Source organism: Triticum aestivum, chromosome 4D (assembly GCF_018294505.1).
Source record: "Triticum aestivum cultivar Chinese Spring chromosome 4D, IWGSC CS RefSeq v2.1, whole genome shotgun sequence".
NCBI classification, from domain to species: Eukaryota; Viridiplantae; Streptophyta; class Magnoliopsida; order Poales; family Poaceae; genus Triticum; species Triticum aestivum.
Genome location: NC_057805.1, coordinates 512,542,776 through 512,568,159, shown reverse-complemented (window position 1 = coordinate 512,568,159; position 25,384 = coordinate 512,542,776). Strand labels below are relative to the sequence as shown.

Here is a 25,384-nt window from a genome sequence, read left to right as displayed (position 1 = left end):
AAATGAGAGGGCTCGATGCTGACGAGACAGTAGTACGTGGTTGGTGGTTCCATGGCTAACGAGGAGAGCATGCGCCAATAAACCAAAGTGAAAGATTACGTTAGTAAGCTTTACAAAAAATAACTGAACGATTCTAGCTAGTGCCTGTAAACTATAGTCTGATATCCGGTCTAGTAGAAATTTAAGGCAGAATAATGTCTATCAGTATTGTTTAGCAAGAAAGCTTACATTCACATGCCTTTCGTCGTTTCCTTTTTCGGTCAGCCAAAATCTACATATTTTCGGCCATTATCTGCATGTTGAATGCATGCGTTTGGAGGAATTCAGAGGAGAGATAAACATAATAATTAAGGTTCTATATAAATTAAATCACAAAGCTGGAATAGCTCAGTTGGCTAGAGCGTGTGGCTGTTAACCACAAGGTCGGAGGTTCGAGCCCTCCTTCTAGCGCTTTTTTTATATTCGATTTTTTTACTTTTTCTGCAAATTCTCACCATTGCACTTTTCTTTTTATATAGAGAAAAATTCGTACCATTGCTCTTTTTCTTTTTTCTACATTCCCACCATAGTTCACTGACTTCAAGGTCGGAGTTCTTTCTTCCATTGTCGACTTTAACCACCTCTACGTTTACCATTGTCCACTGACTTCAAGGTCGGAGTTCCTTCTTCCATTGTCGACTGTAACCTCATTCTAGTGCATTTTTTATTTTGATTTTTTAACTTTTTTTTTGCAAATTCTCACCATTGCTCTTCTCTTTTTATATAGAGAGAAATTCATATCATTGCTCTTCTTCTTTTTTGCACATTCCCACCATTGTTCACTGACTTCAAGGTCAGAGTTCTTTCTTCCATTGTCGACTGTAACATTGCATGCATACCATGGATCAGGGGTGTATCCCCTTGCATTTGAAGAGGTCAGTATTTCTCGTACGCTGATCGGCGATTAACCTGGCACGTGTTGTTAGATCTCTATAAGTACTACACCTTCCCTTCTCAAGCTGCCGTCTCATTTCTCTCTGTTTGCCAAAATTGCACGCACTTCTTCCGGTCCATCAGACATTATATAAAAGTCCATCTAACTAAGAATGTATAACTGCATGGAGTTTAGATCCACACACATCAAAAAAAGAAAGAAAGCAAGAAATCTAGATTCACTCGACGTGACCCACAGTTATATATACAGGTGATGACATACATCCATGGATGAACAAACCACCCACATCGATAGCATTTCAACATCGCGGTGAGGAGGCATCTACTGGAGAACCCGCCCTCTTATGCGCATTGGGCCAAACCTACTCACCTCCAGCCAACCATGGTACCAGAACGGCGGCGGCACCGGCCACCTGCCATCCAAAGTTTAATTTCCACATTGTATTGTAAGTCGGATGTCGAATAGAACAATCACAAACAACTAAAAGTTTCACCGAGAAATAGAAAGAATCCATCCTACCGGTTTTGGTTGTTCGTCTCGTGTTGGCCTTCATCCAGTCTGCGAACGGCCTCACTGGTCTTCCTCCTATTGCCCGATGAGGTTTTTACAGTGTGGTTAAGCTCTCCTTGAATAACTTACCATTGTACTCCCTCTGTAAACTAATATAAAATCGTTTAGATCACTACTTTAGTGATCTAACCGATCTTATATTACTTTACAGTGGGAGTACTATTTAGAGCAAGTAGCAGAGAGAGAGAAGGAATAGCATACCGTTCCAACTCGAGCCCAAACAGATGCAGGACTTCACAGATTTGCTTGCAAGGCAGGCAAGGAGTTCCGCTGGGCCTTCCATCGTAAAAGTTCATGCCGACGAGGCTCCCATTGAAAAAGTTAACCAGGGGGCCACCAATCCCAATCTGTTACAAGAAAACATCAGTCATAGAGTACATATGTTTAGCAGGATAGTGGATGCATCCAAAGGAGGGAAAGGTGACCCCCTCATCGGAGTCTGATGCAATGCGACTATCTATATAAACCACCGTGTAGAAAAGAGGCGACAGAAATTCACCTTCGCGATTTGACAGTCTGACAGCCTAAGGTCCTTGCAACCAAATGCGCTACGCTTGTCCAGGTCTTCGCGACCAAGTATAGGTTCGCCCATCGAGGCACATAACAGTCCTTTGGGTTCACGCCCGATAGCTACCACCCTTCTGGGCAAGGACTCTGGATGAAGCTCAAGGTCTACAGGAAGACCCTTGCGCAAACCCTTAACAGTCACAATAGCAACGTTATACCCTGAATGGTATGATTCCAGTGTCCCATTCAAGCGTTGATACGGAGGGAGAAACACCTCGATCTAGAAGTCAAAAGTGAGCTTAATGGCTAAACCATATATCTAACCGAAAACCAAGGCGAAACGATTAGGAGAACCGACCCTCATATTCTCATCAATCGTGTCTGTAGCCTCACAGGTTCTAACCAAACTGGCTGAAGTCACAATAGCAGTGCGTGTGCCCCCGTTTGTCAAAGGACACTTTACAAGGAAGCCTGTGCATATGAAAAACCTCATGCCGTTTCCTACACATGATATAAGTTTGATCATTAGCATGAAAGGTTACTATTACGAAAAGGTAATAATTGATTCGGCTGTTAAAAGTCACCGTTGAATGAAACAAGTGAGACAACATGCCGGGATATGGTTTCAACTATCTTCTTATCAAGCCTCTGCCAGGCATTCTTCCCACTACCAAATGCATTATAGAACCCTTTATAACCTCTCCAAGCATGTAAACAACCAAAAACATCGTCGAATGTCCTAACCAAGCGCCCATTCACTTTTCAACAAAAAAAAAACAGGTAAATGAGTAGTTATATCATTGCTACAATAGCTATAAGAAAATGCACAATGAATAAGCCGGAGATATGAAAAGCAACAACATACATTCCAGCATAAGTGGTTCTGGCTTGGGATAGCCCATGGATTCTATCCAGTTCCAAGTATCCATGAATCCTGATGCAAAGAGGTGATCAATATTAGTACTCAGATGTGCCGCGCAATGATCAATAGCTAATTCTTAGGATGATGGCTTGTACTAGTATAGTTCACACCTGAAGGTATTATTCTTGAAGCACCTGGAGGAGGTACATAAGATCCCTGTCTGCTATTGTTGGTTTTCCCCGTTGAGAAACCTAAAATGGAGCACATGTTAATATAATGATGATTACTATGATTAGAAGAAATGACATTGACGATGCACAATACAGGGTCTCAAGTGATTCTGAAATGTTCACCTGCACTATAAGGTGTCATTTTGCCTCCAAGTTTTGCCCAAGGACTGCATTAGAACACAACAGAGTCGTTATTATGAAAAAAAATACGCACAAGTACTGGCCCCAAAACAAGCAGTCGATAGAGGATGTAACCAATGTGGAAAAGGAAACAAGGTAGAAAAGATGAAATGCAAAACAGGCCATAAAAAGATGTACAACAAAAGAAGAAGGATTGAGCAGATCCAGATGCTACGTATGAGTTACACTGTCCACATTTTATTTTGAGCGAAATGTTTTAACACTTCTCTTAGACAGATAGAGTAGCTTCAGCACCGAAGCAAGCACAATAAATCAGCAGTAGTGAAAGTGGTAGGCAGACTTAAAATACGGTTTCAAATAATAGGCTTCGTGGCAGCATGAAGAAGCATCAACTCAGGGATGGTACTTTCAGTCTATTTTGCGGAGACACGGCAAACCGCATAAAAAAAAACAATTTGGGGGCATGGCGGATATCTATGTATTTTGAAAAAAACGCAGCAAGTTAACAATATTATTATATGGTTGAGATACTTGTCTCTTGATTTCCATACGTAGCATCGTGGTGCGGCATCTAGTCACACCATAAGACAACTGGCTACTGGTGCCGGCAATGCCGCTGCCCCTAGATAACATTCCTCCCTTACCCCTTCCATACCAAATCAACAAGCAGCAACCAGCAAACAAGCAGTCGTTGCACAATATTCAAGTTAGTAAGCAAGTATCGACCTCTGAAGATTGGAGAACGAAGTACATAGGGGAAATGACAGCTGGATTGGTTAGCTTGCAGGCAAGTTGCCAGCATTGAGGAGGATGTGGCCTAGAATCAGAGGCGGCATTACTCCCCCAAGGATTATTTGGGCCTTTTCCATGTAGTCGGATAGCCATTGCTAAAATTTACATGGGCTGAACCAGAAGTATTTATAGCCGGTTGTACATGGGAGGGCATGTCAAAAAACACTGTTTTGTTGTTTTCTTCTTCCATTGCTAAGGAGATGTGTAAAAAACACACCTATGGCACCAGTGCTATTAGTATGTAAAAATGGATAAACTTACAAGGGTGAATTTGAACAGGAGGAGGGAAGGTTGTCCACAATATTGCTCATAATAAATACTAGAAGTCTAGAAGCGAAGAAGGCATACCCGAGTATCTCATATTGGTCCAAGCGTTCACGAAGTAATATCCATGGTAGAAACAAAGGCTTTCCCGTATCACTATCGGAACAAATGTTCATCCCAACAAAATTCCCAGAAAGATCAATAAGTGGGCCTCCAAGTCCAGCCTAGAACAAGTGGAAGGGTGCACATAGTCACACATTAGACCACTGATAACATAATGCAGTTATCTGTTTCAACTTTCAAATTCTCTGACATGCAAAAAAGGGAAGGAAAAAAACAACAACATTTACCATCCTTGAATAAACAAAGCAAGATGGCAGGAAAAATATTAGCAGGGCCAACCCTCAATTTATCATCCTTGTTTCTTTTCTGACCAAAGACTGTAACCAAACGTGATGAAGTCAGGAATCTTGTTAGGCCCAGACATGACGTCCCGCGTGGTAGAACTATACCCGTGCATGCAAATAGCATATCTTCTCCTGCACAAGATAATGTTTTCTCTTATAATTAGTTCTGACCGGGCACGCTATGGAGGTGGTAACGGCTCTTGCTACTGTCCAGGTTCCTGAGAATGAGGTTATGACTGATGTGTCTGCGGAAACGACAGAAAGGGCTGAGTCAGATAGGGCGTCCAAATGGGCGCGTAAGAAGGAAAAGATGCTGTGCTATCGTTGTGGCGACAAGGGCCACTTCATTGCCGAGTGTGTGGCTCGGCTATGCGACACCTGCGGCAAACCGGCACATGATTCCGGAGACTGCCCGATTCTGCGAGAGCAGGCACCGTCACTTATGATGTATGGTGTTTACTGTGCTGAGCTCACGTTTTTTGAGTCTCCATATGAGCGAGAGGTTCTGATGAGTCACCGAACATGACTACGGGGATTGTTAAGGTTGCCAGAGGGGAGGTCTCTGAGACGCAGATCGTGCAGAGGCTTCGGGAGCTTGTCCCTGGGGACTTCCAGTGGGACCTTGTCAGTCTCGATAATAAGATGTTCAGAGTTGAGTTTCCCTCGGTTGAGGACCTGCAGAGGATGCTGAGTTTTGGGATGTGTAATGTTCCAGGAACTGATGGCATTCTTGAGTTCCACGAATGGAAGCTGGTGGAGCCTCAGGGTGCGCCGCTTACTCAGGCGTGGTTGCGTTTTTCCGGGGCCCCATCCAAGCCTTTGCAGGATGCTCGCGTTGTGGCCAGCTTGGGTATTTTGATTGGGAAGCCTGAGCGAGTGGATATGACGTTCACCAGAGCTCATGGGATTGCTCGGGTTTTGGTTAGTATTCTGAACGTTGAGTATGTGCCGGAGGTGGTTAAGTGGGCTTACCAAGGCAGGATCTATGATTTGGTTATTGAGTTTGAGGATGAGAGCCTTTTGGTTGCGGCGTCGCACGGGTTCGATGTGGATATGCACGAGGGTGACGGCAGCGCAGGAGCGAGGGAGCCGCCAGTCGAGGAGTCTGGACGACAGATGTCCAAGGGACCGGGGCCCGACACTGCGATGACCGAGAAGGGAGCGGAGCCACCCTCCTCGCTGCCTGTGACATCACTGAGATTTGGGTCTTTTGAGCCCGCTTCTGCACCCCCGAGGCTCTGGAGTGATCGGGTCGAGTCTGACGAGGCTTTTGAACTTGCGTTGCCTGCTTTGGGCTTTGAGGATTCGGTCTGTTCGCTGCCTGTGGTTACTGAGGTGTCGTCGATCTCGGGCAGCGGAGGGGTAGAGGTGAGTCGGCAGGTGGCCACTCTCTCTCCTGTTCAGCATGGTGTCCGTTCTCAGGTCGAGACACCAGTGGTCGTGGATGGGTTGTCGGGAGGGACCCCGGGGCAGGCGGCTTCCGGTGGCTCTTTTCCGGCTGAGGTTGGTGACGCGGGGCAGGTGGCTCCCGTGACCATCTCGGCGTTGGGAGGGGATCTGAGGCAGGTGGCCACGGCTACATCCCCTCCCGTCGCTTGCTCCTCTATGATGATGGCGTCGGTGCCTTTGGGGGGGGGGCTCGGGGCAGGTGGCCTCGGGGCCTCCTTCTCCTAAGGCGCCTACACTGGTGACTTCTGCGGTCTTGGGGGGGGGGGTTAGGGCAGGCGGCCCTGGTACTCCCGTCCCCCTGTTCGCCACCGGTGCAGTCCCATGGGGAGAGCCAGTCCGTCCTGACGGACCGGCCTGACGGTTGGAGTGGGGCAGGAGGCCTCAATCCGACCATGATCTCTCGGGAGGAGGTGATTGCGTTCGGTAGGATACCGGATCCGATGTCTGAGGGACGACGGGTGAGTGCCCGTCTCCAGACACAGCCGACAGTGGATGACATTCAGCAGCGATGTGCCATGAGGGTGGCTAAGCTTCAGGATGCTGCAATATCTACTGGTATGTCCGTCAACATATCTAACTCTTTATTGCATTTTTCTAATGAGGAGATTATAAATAATGCAAACCAATTGGGAGTTTCTCTCGGGGCTACAAATAGTGAGATTTCCAGTTCGGTGAATGATTTGTTAGATTTGGAGGCGGAGCGTGCCTTAGAAACTATTCGTAATCTTGCAGCAGTTAAACCCATGAATGACAATGAAATTGATGCATTAGGGGTTAGCGTGCTCAACAATATGTGTGTGGATTTAGCACCATCCAATCATGAGACAGAGGACGATGATATGCCTATTGAGAATGCAGTTGTTTGTGCCGCTGAGCCCGGTTATGAGGATCGGGAGTCAGGACCTAGCAAACCCAAGCGTAAGTGGAAACGGAAAATTTACCCCGATTCTGCAGTTCGTAGGAGTGCTAGGACTCGGACTACTAAAAAATTTCACGATGAGTGATGAAAGGAATTTTTTGGAATAGCAGAGGTCTGAAAGACTTGGCTAAAAGAAGGTTTCTTGCTGAGGCATCTCTGGAGCATCGTTTAGATTTTATTGCTCTATCGGAAACTGGTAGAGATAACTTTGCGCCCCAATTCCTCTCCTCTCTGGGCGGGTGGTGTTGATTTTGATTGGCATTGTCTCCCTCCGCGAGGAAGATCGGGTGGTATCTTGCTGGGTGTGAGATGCGATTCGCTTGAAGTCCGGAGCGTAGTCATGGGCGACTTCGCGGTTAAGTTTCGAGTCAGGTCTAAGGTTGATGGTTTCAACTGGGCGTTGGTGGCGGTTTATGGTGCCGCACAGCCCGAGCTTAAACCGGATTTTTTAGCGGATCTTGTTCGGATTTGTGGGTCCGAGCAGCTTCCAATCTTAGTTGGGGGAGATTTCAACATCATTAGGAGGAGAGAGGAGAAGAATAATGATAACTTTGACGGCAGATGGTCGTTCATGTTTAATACTATCATTGAAAGCCTGGATCTGAGGGAGATACAGCTTTCTGGTAGAAGGTTCACCTGGGCTAACTCCTTGCCCAACCCGACGTACGAAAAGCTTGATCGTGTTCTTGCGAGTGTGGAGTGGGAACAGAAGTTCCCGCTTGTGACGGTTCAAGCTCTTTCCAGGGGTTTTTCCGATCACACACCCCTGTTCGTTGACTCAGGGGAGCCGAACCACGTGGGAAATAAAAACACCTTCTCTTTTGAGATGGCCTGGTTCGAACGCGAAGGGTTCCTAGACCTGATCGCTCGGGAATGGGCGAAGGGTGCAGGCGGTAGGACCGCAGTCGAGCGTTGGCAAAATAAGATTAGGAGTTTGAGAAGCTTCTTACGGGGTTGGGCTAAGCACCTTAGTGGGGTATATAAGATTGAGAAGGACAGGCTTCTCTCTCTTATTCAGAATTTGGACGTCAAGGCCGAATCCACGATTTTGATGCCTGCTGAGCTCCAGGTTAAAACTGAAGCAGAGAAGAGGTTGAAAGAACTTCTCCGTGAAGAGGAATTGAAGTGGGCTTTGCGGGCTAAGGTTTGCAAAGTGGTCCAAGGGGACGCAAATACTCAATTCTTTCATCTGATTGCTAATGGTAAGCACAGAAAGAAGAGAATATTTCAGCTTGAACAAGATGAGGGCACTATTTTAGGACAGGATAACCTAAAAACTTATATAACCGAGTATTATAGGCAGCTATTTGGACCTCCGGAGGACAGTTGTGTCTCTCTCGATGAGTCCAGAACTGGGATGTGCCTCAACTCTCGGCTGCTGACAACGATATTCTGGTTGCCCCGTTTTCGGAGAAGGAGGTGTTTGATGCTATAGCACAGTTGACAAATAATAAGGCTCCTGGACCGGATGGATTTCCGGTAGAGTTCTACAAAAAGTGCTGGCATATTATTAAGGGGGATTTGCTACCTATGTTTCAATTATTTCACTTGAATTTTGGAACTATCACACTGCTTCCTAAGAAGACGGATGCTGTGAGAATTGAGCAGTTCAGGCCGATCTGCCTACTCAATGTTAGTTTTAAAATATTCACCAAGGTCGGGACTAATAGGCTCACACAGATTGCGCATTCTGTGGTGCAGCATTCCCAAACTGCCTTCATGCCGGACAGGAACATCCTTGAAGGGGTGGTTGTCCTTCATGAAACGCTCCATGAAATCCATTCCAAGAAGTTAGATGGTGTCATTTTTAAGGTGGATTTCGAGAAAGCGTATGATAAGGTTAAATGGCCATTTCTCCAGCAGGCACTGCGTATGAAAGGTTTTGACGAAGCCTGGCGACGCCAGGTTGAATCATTTACGCAAAAAGGGAGTGTGGGAATTAAAGTGAATGACGATATTGGTCATTACTTCCAGACACATAAAGGCCTTAGACAAGGAGATCCGATGTCCCCTATCTTGTTTAACATTGTGGTTGATATGCTAGCCATCTTGATAGGAAGGGCTAAGGAGCATGGTCAAGTGGGTGGCTTGGTACCTCATCTGGTTGATGGAGGTGTATCCATCCTTCAGTACGCTGATGATACAATCATCTTTATGGAGCATGACCTGGCCAAGGCGAGAAATATGAAGCTGGTGTTATGCCTTTTCGAACAATTGACCGGGTTAAAAATTAACTTTCATAAGAGCGAGCTGTTCTGCTTTGGTAGAGCCAAAGACGAACAGGAGGCTTATAGGCAATTGTTTGGGTGCGATTTGGGGGAATTACCTTTCTCGTACCTAGGTATTCCAATCCACCATAGAAAGCTGACGAATAGAGAATGGAAGTGCATCGAAGACCGGTTTGAGAAGAAACTGAGTTGTTGGAAAGGCAAGCTCATGTCATATGGAGGCCGATTAATTCTGATTAACTCGGTGCTCACAAGTATGCCTATGTTTCTCTTATCATTCTTTCAAGTCCCAGTAGGTGTTAGGAAAAGACTGGACTTTTATCGATCGCGTTTCTTCTGGCAGGGTGATGATCTAAAAAGAAAATACAGACTTGCAAAATGGGATATCATCTGTAGACCGAAAGACCAAGGGGGTCTTGGTATTGAGAATCTTGAAGTTAAGAACAGATGTCTTCTCGGCAAGTGGCTGTGGAAGCTTTCTTTTGAGACTGATGCCATGTGGGCACAAATCCTTCGCAGCAAGTACCTCCAGACTAAGTCCTTGTCCCAGGTCACAGTCAGGCCAACTGACTCGCCTTTCTGGAAAGGCCTGATGAAAGTTAAACAATCTTTGTTTAATAGGATAAAGGTTGTCATTGGCAACGGCGTTAGTACACGCTTCTGGGAGGATACATGGCTCGGCGAGACACCCTTGGCCATTCAATATCCGTCTTTATATCGCATTGTTCAACGACGTGAGGTTTTTGTTGCTACGGTGTTTCAATCCATCCCCCTTAATATTCAGTTCCGACGGTCGTTAGTGGGCAACGCTGGGAAGATTGGCTCCATCTAGTTCGGAGACTAATGGATGTCCATCTTTCTCAACAACCCGATGAATTACGCTGGAAACTGACTAGGTCTGGAGTATTCACGGTTAAATCAATGTATATTGATGTAATTAACTCGAGCTCCATTCCTACCTCCAAACATGTTTGGGCTGTCAAAGTTCCCTTGAAGATAAAAATGTTTATGTGGTTTGTCCATAAACAGGTTATTTTAACCAAGGATAACTTGATTAAGCGTAATTGGACAGGACCTACGAGGTGTAGCTTCTGTGATCGGGACGAGACAATCAAGCATCTCTTTTTTGATTGCCCGTTTGCCCGAGTACTTTGGCGGACGGTTCACATTGCCTTTAATATTACTCCACCGAATTCTGTCACTACATTATTTGGGACATGGCTCACTGGGATTGAGCCTGAATTAGCGAGACATATTCGTGTTGGAGTTTGTGCTTTGTTGTGGACTATCTGGACTTGCAGAAATGATTTGGTTTTTAACAGAACATCACGTATTCACTTTTTGCAGGTTATCTTCCGAGCCACGGCTGTGATCCGTTCGTGGTCGCTACTCACTCCGATGGAGGCCAGGGAGCATTTGGTTACTGGATCTATCCGCTGGGAGATGGTAGCTCGGGATATCTTCAACCGGTTTGGATGGCGGTCATGTAATAGGATAGGCAATTAGTTTACCTATCTTTTTGTAGCCAGCCGGTTGTGGCGTCTTACCTTGGCTAGTCTGTGTGTCCAGCCTCTGTAGCTCTGTGTGAGCTGGCTTTTTATTTCTTTTCAGTCGGAGACTTTGGAACCCTGTTGGAACCTTTTATTTCTTTAATAAGATGGCCGTATGCATCACTCTGATGCAGAGGCCGGGGACATCCCCTTTTCAAAAAAAATAAAAATAATTAACGATTGGCAAGTCAATACAGATTTGGATATTTCATAAGAACATAGCAGCATAATCACCATCTAACAATGCAAGCGACACAACTTCGATATACAAATGTGAAGCTACTCTTTGACTGAGTTGACACCAGTGATCTTGATCACTTTCATATACGCTGCCAAATTGTTTCTCTTCAAACTTAGGGCTGGAAACATCTCTATCAGGCAATAAGTTGACAAATTGTTTCTCAAAAGCAGCATCAGCCTCCTCCTGAAGTCTGATATCTAATTAAAGATCAACATACACCAGAACAGTGAGTGCTCTGTTAGAGAAGTAGGCGCCTGCGCCAGAACAGAAAGAGATGGCAGAGTCGAAACCATTGGCTCACTCTCTTTCATTGTAAACAGGTTACCTTTCCAAGTAGTCCTGCCTCTTTTCCGACTGCTCCCACATTTGTTCCTTTTTCTGGTGGTGCTTTCCACCTTTCTCAAACTTCTTGTGTGTTCACCCACCCCTTTACTTTTCTGCATCTTTCCGGTCCTGAAGCAGAAAGAATGCAAATAATCAGTAGACTAACTAACTAACTAAGGTCGCAAAAGCCATCACGTTCTCGGTGCTCGAAGCAAGTTCATGTCAAAGCTGAAGGTTTTTGGCCTTGTATATATTTTCAGGTAATTCCACATAACCAATTGAAAAAAAAACATTTTTTAACTCAACAAATAAGTCTTTATTGCCTATGATTTTATAATTTACGACATTCTTAAACAATATTATCGCACACTATGTACAGTTCATTGGGCAAACACAGAAGTGCCAAAACCAGTATAAAATATACCCAATTCTATGGCAATAACTCCCATGCAATGCAGTATGGAAAAATCAGGGTTTCCATATTATCCGCACCATAGCATTTGTCTGTACATGATGGCAGTGGAGTGGGCAACATAGAAGATCCAAATACAGCAAAGGTTGACCAAATTGCCAGATAAACCACATGCTGTAGACGAAGGATCAAGCAAGCAAGCAGAAAATCCAGAAAAAGAATGGTTTAATCCGCTACAGACATGGCTAGAAAGAAGATACTCTTTGGAAGCGCCGACAATTGGTGGTACTTGGCTTGGTCAGTGTACTCGGATTGTGCAGGCATATAAAATTTAGCAGCAACCAGATAAAACAGGAAGACCACCAATATATCTGATAATGAGTTTCAGAGTTCGAAATTTAGGAAAATCCTTAGAACAGAGGGATCTATATGAATGGGATCGAATTGCTGGGTGAACAGAGCCACGATAGTGCTAGTTGGGATTCACAATGACCCAATTTAGGATAATGGATGCGTTGGACAACAGCGAGAGCTTTCTTCAATGTGCGTGAGGCCCTCATGCTGAACCTAACCTCCTCAACTCGAAGTCTCAAACTTGATCCAAAAATCAACTCGGATCGATGCAAAACTAGTTTCGAATCCCCCGTTTCAGATCAATCCCTCCCGAGCTGCTCCATGAGCAACTACTACCAATCGAATACTAAGCACGCGAGGGAGAAAACAGAGAGGACTTACATCGACTGATTCCGGAGCGAGGGCGAGAGCGCGTCGCCCGGGTTGGGGATTTAGGGCTCGGGCAAAATCGTTGGTGGCGGCTCTGCATCGGAACTTTGGGACGCATCCGGTTCCGATTATATTGCCTCTGTTCTGTGCGTCCGTCCAAAGGGAAATTGTTGGTGTCCCAAAGGAAATTGCGTTCGTCCGATCGAAGCCTCCCGCTCCGCTTCTCCCTCTGCTACAGGCTCTCCATATTGACATGGCGAGCGAGGCGCTGGGATCCTGCAATGTGGTGGACGTCGAAGGCCTCTCCTACGACTACCGTTGGGCGTTGGCACAGCCGTCCTCCGCTGCTGCAACCGACAGATGCAGCACTAGTAGTACAAACGTTCAAATAGCCGCATGCAGCAGTAGTTCAAATTTTAAAAAGTTTAAATATTAAATTTCAACATTGTTGTTCCTTTGAACCGCCCACGTATGCTCAATCAGATCTTCCTTCAGCTACTCATGAGTTGGTCGATGCCGAATTTATTGATGCATTTGAATAAACTCTTTAAATATGGCCGATTTTGATCTGGAAGTTGGATAGTATCACCCATATTCTCAAATTCTAGAGTTGCGGCAGCATCCTCATCCTCGACAATCATGTTGTGCATGGTCGCACAACATGTCATCACCTCCCATAAGGTATTCGGATCCCATTGTTTAGCAGGTCCACTAACAACTCAAAACGGGCCTCCAAAACTCCAAACGCCCTCTCGACATCCTTTCTAGTTGCTTCTTGTTTTTGGGCAAAGTGAGACTTTTTCTGGACAACTAGGTTAGAGATGATGCTGACAAAGGTAGTCAACGGAGGATAGATACCGTCGAACAGATAGTAGCCCATGTTGTACTCATGCCAATTGACAGTATAGTAGCAAGGAGGAGCTTTTTCTTCAGCCACCCTCGCAAACAACAATGATCGCTGCAGCACATTGATTTCATTGTGAGACCCGGGCATGCCAAAGAAAGCGTACCAAATCCAAATATCATGTGATGCAACTGCTTCAAGAATGATGGTGGACTTCTTAACATGACTCTGATGTTGCCTTTGTAAAGCCTTCGGGCAGTTCTTCAATTTCCAATTCATGAAGTCAAGAGATCCAACCAAACCTGGCTACCCTCTTGCTTCTGAGATTGCCAAGAGCCTCTCGGTGTCTGCCACATTTGGTCCTCTCGGGTACTGAGGTCCAAACACCTCGACCACGACAGTTCCAAACCTAACCATGACATCTCCGCATGTGCTCTCAGACATCCGTAGGTACTCGTCCCACGAATCAGCGGCCGTTCCATATGCAAGCATCCGGAGTGCGTTCGTGCACTTCTGGTAACTAGAGAACCCAATCGTTCATACAATGTCCTTCCTCAAGACGAAGGAGTCATCACAGGACTGGATGCCATGGTACAAACGATCAAAGATAGTCTCGTGCATCCGAAAACGGCAGCGAAAATGGTCAGCGAAGATTGCATTGGGGGCAAATTAGTCGACCATCAGTGTCAAATGGCCGTGCACCCTGTTGCGGTTGAGCACTCGATGACCCCTGTCCCCTGAAATTGACAACATGCTCCTCTGCACGCCCCACGTCTTCAGGGACCACCTGCATCATCGCCGTCTCATCCATGTAGTCCTCCTCATCGGACGAGACATCGGACAACTCAACATAGTGCTCGTTTATGTACTCTAAATCGAAATTCGTTGCTTGAAAGAAGAAGGAAAAACTTTTTCAGCTCTGACAATTCATCGAATAGTTGCCGGACATGCTGAGTATAGCAGCTGTTGATGGTACCTCGTGGGTCGGTCGGAGGTGATGGGTGAGCGGCGACAGAGGAGAAGTGGGGTGGAGCTCGACTGGAACGCTGGAGGTGACGGAGATGTATAGTTCCGGCAGGGGTGTTGCGTAGTGGCTGAGATGGTGGAGCGGTGGCGAAGGCAAGAGAGAAAAAAAGGAAAGAGAGAAAATGGGGAGGATGAAGGTGCGGGGTCCGGGATGGGTTTTGCGTGGGTCGGGGGTGTCGGAGTCCTACATGTCTGTTGTCCGGACTCCCGCAAAGCCCCCTCCCATACATTTGTTTCGGGTTTGCCGGAAAAAGTATGTTCGGACCGCTTGGCGGACCGATATAGGTCTGCATTGGATGGTTTCCGTGGTCCGGACCGCACGTTCTGAACATATGCGGGTGGTTTGAGGGTCCTCCTTAGATATGCCCTTACTAGCTAATAATTAGAAAATTACATCGATCGCCCTTGAACTCGCTAGTGCATAAAAAAAGTCCTCCAACTTGAGAAACATAAGAATACGACACTTATATATATAAATACATGACAATTAAGGTCCTGTATATGGTAGACGGGTAGAGCATTGTCGTGCCGTCGTGTGGCATCGCCTTTTTGCGAAAAATCCCCTAGTTAATCTGGAAATTGACCCTCACACCACACCGAGTCATCGTCAACATTATGAAAGGGTAAATCATGTCCGTTCGTCACCCCTGTTGATCTCCCTGCCTGCTCTCCCAAATCCCTAACCCTAGCAAGTAGCGACGATGGAAACCACTCCAACGTTGGCAGAGATTCTTGTTCAGGTGGCAAATGGAGATGTGGATAAGCTCGCCAAGCTCCGCGAGATCTGTAGCTGGTTTCCGAACCGGGCGATGCTGTACGAGAAATTGTTGGGGATTGCGTTGGCTGCCACGATGGAAATCACTCCAGCGCAGGCGGAGATTTTTATTCAGGTGGCATACGGAGATGTGGATAAGCTTGCCAAACTCCGCGAGATTTGAAGCTGGTTTTCGAACCGGGCGATGCTTTACAAGAAATCATTGGGGATTGCGTTGGCTACCATGAAGGAGGAGGAGGCGCGGATGATCAAAGACAGAGCTCTTTCGATTGAGAATTTGGTGTGGGAGGGCGTTGAAAAGCGTACAGGTCTCGTGTTCTTCACCCGCTGGGTCTACAGCAGGACGCCGTGGCGATGGCCATGGCGATGCTGGCGCTAGGAAATCAGGCGGTGCTAGAGGACGAGTCAACCCTGCTGACAAAGAGGAGGCTGCAAGCAAGTACATGCAGCTGCCTCGTCGTTCCTAGCGCTGCTCTCCAAGGCGTGGAGCCATACTGGTTTTTCTTTGGTTTTCATGTTTTCTTTCTCTTTTTTCTTCGGTTTATTTGCTTCTTCCTAGTTTCCCATTTTTCTTCTTCGTTATACTTCGATTTACTTTATTTTTTTCTTGATTTTCTTTGTTTTTCTTTATGTTTCTTTAACAGTTTATACTTCGGTTTTCTTTGATTTTTTTCTCGATTTTCTTTGTTTTTCTTTATGTTTCTTTGTCAGTTTTCATCGTTTACCATTGAACAGTTGTCTACATTTTTCAGCGCACAGTGTCCATTTTTAATGTACAGGTGAAACATTTTTCTGATACATGCTATACATTTCTCAAATACACGGTGTACATTTTCTCTCTCTTAAAAACATGTTATGCCCTCTTTTTTGAATGCATGGCCAACATTTTTCCAAATACCTGTTAAACATTTTTTGATGGCAGTATTTTTTTTCTTCAAATTATGATAACATTTTTATAGATTGCAGAAACATATTTAGAACTTTCATGGACATATTTCTGGAAGCATGAGAATATTCTTTTTAAAATGTCACATATATGTTTTTATTGGCAATATATAGTTTTAGAACTATCCAAACATTTTCTCAGATTGTATAGACATATTTTCAATGTCACAAATATATTTTCTTGAAATGCAAGAATATTTTTTTGTGAAATGTTATGTAAGTATTTTTAATGGTAGAAAGCATTTTTTGTACTACACAAACATTTTTTTTGTACATTGTATACATATTTATAAAAAGTTCACAAATTCTTTTTGAAAACCAGTAACATTGTTTCATTGTTACAAACATTTTTTAAAAGCTATCAACATATGAAAATCATGCTAACATTTTATTATACTCTGTTAATATTTGAAAAGTCACTTTTAGATTTTTTATGTAACTTTATGTTTGAAAATATATCCATTAGAAAAACAAGATTAGCTTCATGTCAGTGTCTCGTCGATGGTGTGCAGCGAACCTAGCGAATGGGGTAAGCACCGCATTCGCGTTGAATACCATGCCGCAGCCTACTTATAAGGGAACGAGCCGGTTTTTCATTATTTTTTTGGGTTTTTTTCCTTTCCTTTTCATCGGGTTTTCTTCGTTTCTTTCTCCATTTTACAAGTTTTTTCCTTTCTTTGTCCATTTCGTTCTTTTATTCAATTTTCTTCGGTTTCTTTTTCTTTTGTCACTTTTTATTTTTCTTCTCCTCCCCTTTTCACTCATTTTGCATTTGTTTCTTTGGTATTATTTTTCATTTTATTTTTTCTTTGGTTTATTTAAATTTTTTATTCTTTCATTTTCTTTGTTTCTTTTGGTTTTCATTCTATATTTTCTGTATATGTCAACAGCTTTTTCCCAATACACGTTTAACATTTTTGCTATACAAATTTGACATTTTTTCATACGGAGCCAACATTTTTTCTATACGATTTCTTCAACATTTTCAAATGCTTAATCAAGATTTTTCAAATACAAAATTAACATTTTTTAATACATGACCAACATATTTTCCTATACAAACTTTAAACCTTTTCAAATGCTTGATTAGCATTTATCAAATACAGGACTAGCATTTTCCTACTACATGGTCAACTTGTTCTATTTTTACGTTTACCATTTTTCAAATGCTTGATTAACACATTTTAAATGCAATATTAACATTTTTTGAACAAATGTTCAATATTTTTTGTAAACACTTTTAACATTATTAAAATGTTTGACTAATATTTTTCGAATACTTGTTCAACATTTTTTGAAATGCTTGATTAATTTTGATATACATGATATTGTTTTTTATCATTTTTAATACATGATCAACATTTTTCCATAAATATTTTTAAAATTGAAATACTTGTCCAACATTTTTTTCAAATGCTTGATTAACATTTTTATATACATGATCAAAATCTTTTGATCATTTTTTAATACATGTTTAACACTTTTTCTATACACACTTAACATTTCCCAGATGCTTGCTTAACATATTCCAAACATTTCTTCAACATTTTTTCAAATGCTTGATTAACTTTTTTTAAATACATGAACACATTTTATTTTTTTGTATACATTTTTCGTACACGTGATAAACATTTTCTCTATACACACCTTTTTTAATGTTTGGTCAACATATTTCATGTTTATATAGAATATTATTTTTCAGCCAAATTTATATAGAATACTTGGAAGTATAAACCAGAGTAATTTATCTAAAAGAAAAACACAGAAAAAACAAAACAGAAAACGAGGTTGTTGTTTCCCGCGCGGCTGCATCGGCCCAACTCGTGGCACCCCTTCAGCGAGGGTTCTCTCTGTCTCGCTCAATACAAGACATTGGGGCGCCCATATATCAGCCCGAATCTTATTTGTGGCAGTTAGCAGGAATGGGCCGGCCCATGCAAGGTCTCGTGTTCGGTGTGAGAGGGCGTTCAAAAGTGTACAGGTCGTGTGTTCTTCACCCGTTGGGTCTACAGGAGGACCTCGTGGTGGTGGCCATGGTGATGCTGACGCTAGGAAATCTAGTGGTGCTAAACGATGACGACTCAACGCCGCCGAAAAGAGGAGGCTGTAAGGAAGTACATGGAGGTGCCTCATCGCTCCCAGCGCTGCTCTCCGTGGCTTGGAGCCATACTGTTTATTTTCCTGGTTTTCATGTTGTTCTCTCTCTTATTTCTTCGGTTTATTTGCTTCTTCCTCGTTTTCTATTTTTCTTCTTCGTCATATTTCGATTTACCTTACTTTTTCCCTTCATTTCCTTTGTTTTTCTTCATGTTTCTGTGTAGTTTTCATCATTTATACTTCGGTTTTTTTTTCTCGATTTTCTTTGTTTTTCTTTATCTTTCTTTGTCAGTTTTCATCAGTTATCATTGAACACTTGTCTACATTTTTCACTGCACAATGTCCATTTTTAATGTACAGCTGAGTCATTTTCCTGATACATGTAGTACATTTCTCAAATACATGATGTATATTTTTCTCTTAAAAACAAGTTATACACTCTTTTCTCAATGCATGGCCAACGTTTTCAAATACATTTTGAGCATTTTTTTAATGGCAATAATTTTTTTTCAAACTAAGAGAACATTTTTTAGATTCCAGAAACATATTTAGAACGTTGATGGTCATATTTCCTTTAAAATGTCACATATATGTTTTCATTGGCAATATTTTTTTGGAAACTACCCGAACATTTCCTAAGATTGTATAATAAATGTCAGAAATGTTTTTTTGAAATGGAAGAATATTTCTGTGAAATGCCATGTACATATTTTCAAAGCTAGAAAACATTTTTTGTAAGACACAAACATTTTTTTGTACATTGTATACATATTTATAAAAAGTTTACTTGTTTTTCAAAAACAGGAACATTATTTAATTGTCACAAACACTTTTTAAAGCCATAAACTTTTAAAAATCGTGCTAACATTTTATTATACCATGTTAATATTTGAAAGTCACTTTTAGGTTTTTTATGTAAGTTTGAGTTTTAAAATATATCAATTAAAAATGGAGGTTAGCACGATGTTAGTGTCTCCTTGATGGTGTGTAGTAAAGCTAGCCATTGGGGTAAGCGTCGCGCTCGTGTTGATTAACATGCCGCAGCATACTTGTAAGAAAATGAGCCTGTATTTCAATGTTTTTTTGGTTTTTTGTTTCCCTTTGATTTTCATCGTTTCTTCTTCGTTTCTTTCTCATTTTTACTGTTCCTTTTCTTTTCTTTCTCCATTTCTTCTGGTTTATTCAGTTTTATTTCTTTTCTTTTCTTTTATCTCTTTTCATTTTTTCTCCACTTTTTTCACTCATTTTGCATTTGTTTCTTTGGTTTTCTTTTCCACTTTTTTTTTGTTTTTTTGTGACTTTTTCGTTTTTTGTTTTCTTACCTCCTTTTGGTTTTCATTCTACATTTTTTATATATGTCAACAACAATTTTCCAATACATGTTTTACGTTTTCCATATTCAAATTTAACATTTATTAATACATAGTCCAATTTTTTTTCTACGCATTTTAAACCATTTTTCAAGTTCTTGATTAAGATGTTTCAAATAAAAGATCAATATTTTCTGAATACATGGTCAACATTTTTTTCCTATACACACTTTAATTTTTTTCAAATGCATGATAAAATTTTCCAAATACAAGATTAGCATTTTCCTAATCAATGGCCAACATTTTCTCTTTTTATGTTTAACAGTTTAAAAATGCTTGATTAACATTTTTAAATGCAATATTAACCTGTTTTGAACACATGGTCAACATTGTTTGTAAACACATTTAACATTTTTCAAATTCTTGACTAGTATTTGAAATTTCTATTCAAATACTTGTTCAACATTTTTTGAAATGCTTGATTAATATTTTTTATGCATGATCAAAAAATTTCGTCATTTTTAATACATGATCAAAATTTTTTGTATACATATTTAACATTTTTCAAATACTTGTTCCACATTTTTTGAAATTGTTGCTTAATATATTTATATACATTATTAAATTTTTCATCATTTTTAATTCATGGTCAACATTTTGTGCATACATATTTAACGTTTTGCAACTACATATTCAACATTGTTTTTCAAATGCTTGATTAACATTTCATATACATGATCAAATTTGTTTCATCATTTTTAATACATGTTTAACACTTTTTCTATACACACTTAACATTTTCCAAATGCTTGCTTAACATTTTCAAACACTTGTTCAACATTTTTTGAAATGCTTAATTAACTCTTTTTAAATACATGATCAATTTGTTTCATAAAATTTTCATTATCTGTATACGTTTTTGTTATACGTGAGTAACCTTTTCTCTATACACATTTAACATTTTCTAAATGCTTGGTCAACATTTTTCAAATGTTTTTTATAGAATATTATTTTTGAGTAAATTTTATATAGAATATTTGGATGTATAAACAAAAGTAAAAACAGGAAAGAAAAAAAATGAAAAGAAACCAAAACAAAAAAGAGGTTGTTTCCCGCGAGCGTGCGTCGGCCCAACTCGTAGGACCCCTTTAGCGAGGGTTGCCTCTGTCTCGCTGAATGTGAGACATATATATCAGCCCGAATCCTATTTGAATGTTTTTGTGAACATTTTTCCCTCCATGTGAACTTATTTTCAAAATCGTTGAAATTTATTTAGATTCATGTTCTTTTTCAAAAAAAATCATACTTTTGTAATGATTTCATGAATTGTTTTTAATTTTTGTGAACTGTTTTCAAATCTACAAACTCTATTCATTTCCTAAAACTTTATTTCAACATGAACGAACTTTTTTCAAATTTGTTAAATCTTTTTTATTTCAAAATAAATTACTTTTTGTCTTTTTGATATTTTTTGCCTAAATCGATGAACTTTTCTTAAATTCATGAAATCTTTTCAAAAAGCATTGAACTTTTGTTAAAATCCTTGGAAGTTTTTCCAGAATTTATGAACCTATTTTTTACTTGATATTCAATTTTTCATGATTTTTTGTGCAAGTCTATTTACTTTTACGAATCTAAGTGGTTTTTATAATTGTTTTACAAAAAATTCAGATCTGTTTTTGAAAAGTCAACCAGTCAATGATCGTCTGGTGAACAACTGACTGGTTGAATGGTTGACCAGTCAACTATGGACTGATGGATCGAAGAGAAGGCTCAAGTCGGGTGAAACCTCTTATTTTCTGAAAACGCTAAGAGAATGCTCAGGTTTGGTACTTATTGAAATTTGAGAATATTTTATGGAAAAACCTCATATTTTTTTAATGTGAACATATTTTTATAAAAGCATTTGTTTCAAAAGTTCAATTTTTTTAAATTTCCATTTTTCTGAATAACATGAATAAGGTTTGAAATTTAATAAATTGTGAACAATTTTAGAAACACATGAATATTAATTGAAATTACTATTTTTCTGAAAAAACAGCAATTTTTTGTTTTTTTGAAGTTTTCAACAGTTTTGAAATTTCTATTGTTTTTTGGAAAAATTGAAAACTTTGAAAAATGTTGAACATTTTTTAAAATTCCAAACAACAGAAAAATAAAAGAAACCAAAAAAACTGAGAAAATGCGCAAAGGAAAAAACATGATTTTGTTTGGAGCCAAACCGCTTTGGGGATTGGGTTGATCCCCTTCCGTCATCAAATACCCCCAATCCCTGTCCAGCCTAGATCTGCCTATCTGGATTCTCAATTGGTTTCCCGAGTCCCAATTCCCTATTGAACACATAACCATCCTCTTATGTCTTACATATATATCAATCATGGATATTTGAAAATGTGATAATGCCCAAACTTGTAAAATATAGAAGTTAGATTCGATGATATATCATAACAATGTGACACCACAATAATGTCAGTTTACACGATCTTTTTTGCTTAAAAGTGATAGCACAAGCACATGCATATCCAATCCAGTTGTTTGAAGCTGCACAAAGATTGACTAGAATTCCATGAGGAGTCGCGAGTGAAGAAGTATTGTAGCAAAATCTCTTGTAAGAGGACCACACATAGCAGGCAACACCGTGACACATCTTTTGTTGCATGCTACAATGAAGTAGGGAAAGAAAGTTAATTATTTTGTTGATCCTGCCATCCTACTTGCTCACCTCCCGGACGGGCGCCATGTAGCCACACTTGCTTGCCATTGACTCCCTGCTCGACGCCTAAGCCACCTCCATGAACTTTGCGTTGAGGCCTGCGTGCTATAGTTCCTCCTCGTCCTCTGCTCCGGTGTTGCTCACAGTCATCGCCAACACCAAGATCGAAGTTGTGCGTGCATCCAGGGGTGGACGACATGACAACGCATGCACGAGGCGGTTTTGGACGATGATTGGGAGGAACACACACCCGAAGGACAGATGCAACCTTAGTGAGCCACAACCTTGTCTCTGCTACCGATTGCGTGCACCAGATGTCACGAGTTGCAGCCGTGTGGCTCCCGTAGGAGTGGCGGCCAGCCGTGCGTTCGCAAGGAGTTCGATGAGATACACAAGAAAGAGAAGGGGGTTATGGATGTTGAGAGGGTGGTCCCTAAGCCTGCCTAACGTTTGAGTCAAACGATGTGCGGTTTGGGTGCCACATCATCACTTACGGTGGGATCCACCCATTAGATTCAATGTCAACGCGTGCATGTTGGAGTGATTAGTGTTTGTCAAAAAGATTACTAATGCCAGCAATCTTTTGGAAAACTTTGTAACATTGATTTTTTTTTTCTTCCAAAAATGAGGCCAGAATTGTGATAGTTTTTGGGGATTTGCTCGGAGAGGGAGGCATCACTTATGCTTTCCTCTTTCTATTTGCATCTTTGTCATGTACACATGTCGTTGCATTGTTGTAGTTAAAAAACATATAACTATTAAGAAGGTGTTGTGTGCATGTCAGCCATGTCGCACATGTTCAATGGGAATTCATAAGTTGAGGGCATTGAGGAATGAGAGGTTAACATTGCTGGAGGGCATCTATCTGCATAAATTTACTCGGGACGACCCGTTCCTCCACCTCATCAACAAAGTCATTTGGCTGCTACAGTTAATTACATTAATCTATATGTTAATTAGGTTGCGATAACAGCCCGAAAATGAAAGACCCATCCTATTCTATCTATCCTATGCCGACTTTGCCTGTTCCCTACAAATTTGCAGAGAAAACATACGACAACTAGTGTTAGATGCTCTACGGCAAAAACAAAAGAATGACACTACACTATACGACAAAGCAAAAATTAAAATTCAAGTGGTGTAATTCAGAGGATACAATCAAAATGCAAACCCGATCTATGCAACTACACTGTACGTCTATCCCTCGTATATATCATATGGGACCAGCAGTAATTAATTTCCCATCTCTTCCAAATACAACAATATCACAATTAATTACTCAAAAGCTCATACATAGAACATACAATGTGCATATAGCACAAATTTCTTTGCACAGTCAATATATGTTTGTACTTTTATCATTTCCCAGAGTATATATACTACTATCACTTGACGCGCGCGATCTCTTGGATGAACCTCTCGAGGTTCCCGTGCGATGAACCACCCACCGTGACTGCCTTCTCTGCCTTCTCCTTCCACTCTGCCGCCTTCCGTCTCATCGCCCTGTCACCCATCAGCTCCCTCACCGCCGCCTGCACCTCTTCCCGCCCGGCCTGGCGCGCCATCTCAATGCCGACACCCCACTCGTCACATGCGTACCTGCAGTTGGTCACTTGCTCAGCGAAGAATGGCCAACATACCATTGGCACGCCAGCGCGTAGGCTCTCCAGTGTCGAGTTCCACCCGCAATGGGTCAAGAAACCCCCAGTTGCGCGGTGCTCCAGAACCGCCTCCTGGTCGCACCACCCCACAATGAGCCCCCTCCCCGCCACCTCCTCCACGAACCCCTCAGGCAGGCTGCCATCCCGCACCATATCTGGCCGGACAACCCATAGGAACGGGCTGCCGGCGCCATCTAACCCCCGTGCAAACTCCACCATCTGCTCCGTCGACATGACTGTGATGCTCCCGAAGTTGACGTACACCACAGAGCCATCCGGTTGCTTGTCCAGCCAAGAAGTGCATACATTGTCCTCTTTCCACAAACTCGAGGTGAGGGATGGAAGGTAGGACGGCAGCGAGATGAGTGGTCCGATGGTGATGGTGTTGGGTAGACGCTCGCGGATGGCGGCCAACGACGTTTGCTCTAGGTCATCGAAGGTGTTGAGGAGGATGCCGTCAGCGGCCGGAGCGTCCAGCTCGCACTGCTTGATGTTGATGGTCACCATGACATCATTGGTGTCGGTCGTGTGGATGAACGTTGGGAGGTCGCGGATGCGGACGTTGCTGATCATTCCGGTTATCCAGCCCACAGGGGTGTCGAGGTAACCGTCCGTGAAGCAGTTCTCATCTGTTGTGCATGTGTACAGGTCATTAGATAGGGTATATACATTACAGTCCACACACACACACATCAGATGAATAAAAAGCGAATTCTATATATACTCAAGACTCTTAATGTAGACCCAATCGACATATGCACCATTTGTTGTCAAGAGGTGGAAGATGGTGTAGCGTGTCTAAAGTAGGGGTCGCGTGATGCAGATGGCAATGATACAAGTGTGACAACCATATCTTATGCCTCAAAGTTCTTTTTTGTCTCGAGGCATGGCTTTGATTGGCAGGCTCCTGAGAACTGGGCCAAAATTAATGTTGATGGTGCCTAATGTTTGTTGACAGACGCAACTAGCTAGTGGGGATTGTCATAGAGATAAGGATGCAAGATTGTAATCCTCGAAGTACCCTTTATCTCTCCTCAACTCAACCAAATGGATTACATTTTCCAAAGTGTTGTGATCATTTACTCGAACTAAAGAGGGACAAAAATACCCTAAAGGGTACACTACATTTGCACCCCTGGATTGATTTGCTTCTGCAAATGTCCTTCTCACACACCAGAGGTGGTGTGGCATCTGTGGGGATTGACATGGGTGCTTTGAGATCCATCTTAACATGGCATCTTCTAAGGTGTTTCTAACTTTTTTACGAGAAAGAAGATAGGCCCCGCAGACCATTTGTGTGTTCTAAAAAAGGCCATCATATAGGATTTTCCTCTGTACTAGGATAGATCACAAACTAGTAATGTTGACAAAGCATACGGTGCACTGTACAATTTTGCATCTTGGTACTCCTACGTACAATTTGTATCTACTCTTCAGAGATTGTAATGATCCTATTTCAT

At 42.0% G+C, this 25,384-nt stretch overlaps 1 protein-coding gene and 1 non-coding gene across 2 annotated transcripts in view; one reads left to right on the top strand and one right to left on the bottom strand.

The window, feature by feature from the left end:
• Positions 1 to 376: 376 nt before the first annotated feature.
• On the top strand, positions 377 to 450 carry TRNAN-GUU (transfer RNA asparagine (anticodon GUU)). The gene has a single exon. It is a non-coding gene; the product is annotated as a tRNA-Asn (tRNA).
• Positions 451 to 23,493: 23,043 nt separating this feature from the next.
• Positions 23,494 to 25,384, bottom strand: part of LOC123100745 (linamarin synthase 1) — a 4,701-nt gene continuing 2,810 nt past the window's right edge. The window contains exon 2 of the mRNA XM_044522626.1: positions 23,494 to 24,553. Within this exon, the coding sequence (XP_044378561.1) occupies positions 23,649 to 24,553 (905 nt within the window). The 3' untranslated portion in view covers positions 23,494 to 23,648. The remainder of the gene's footprint in view (positions 24,554 to 25,384) is intronic.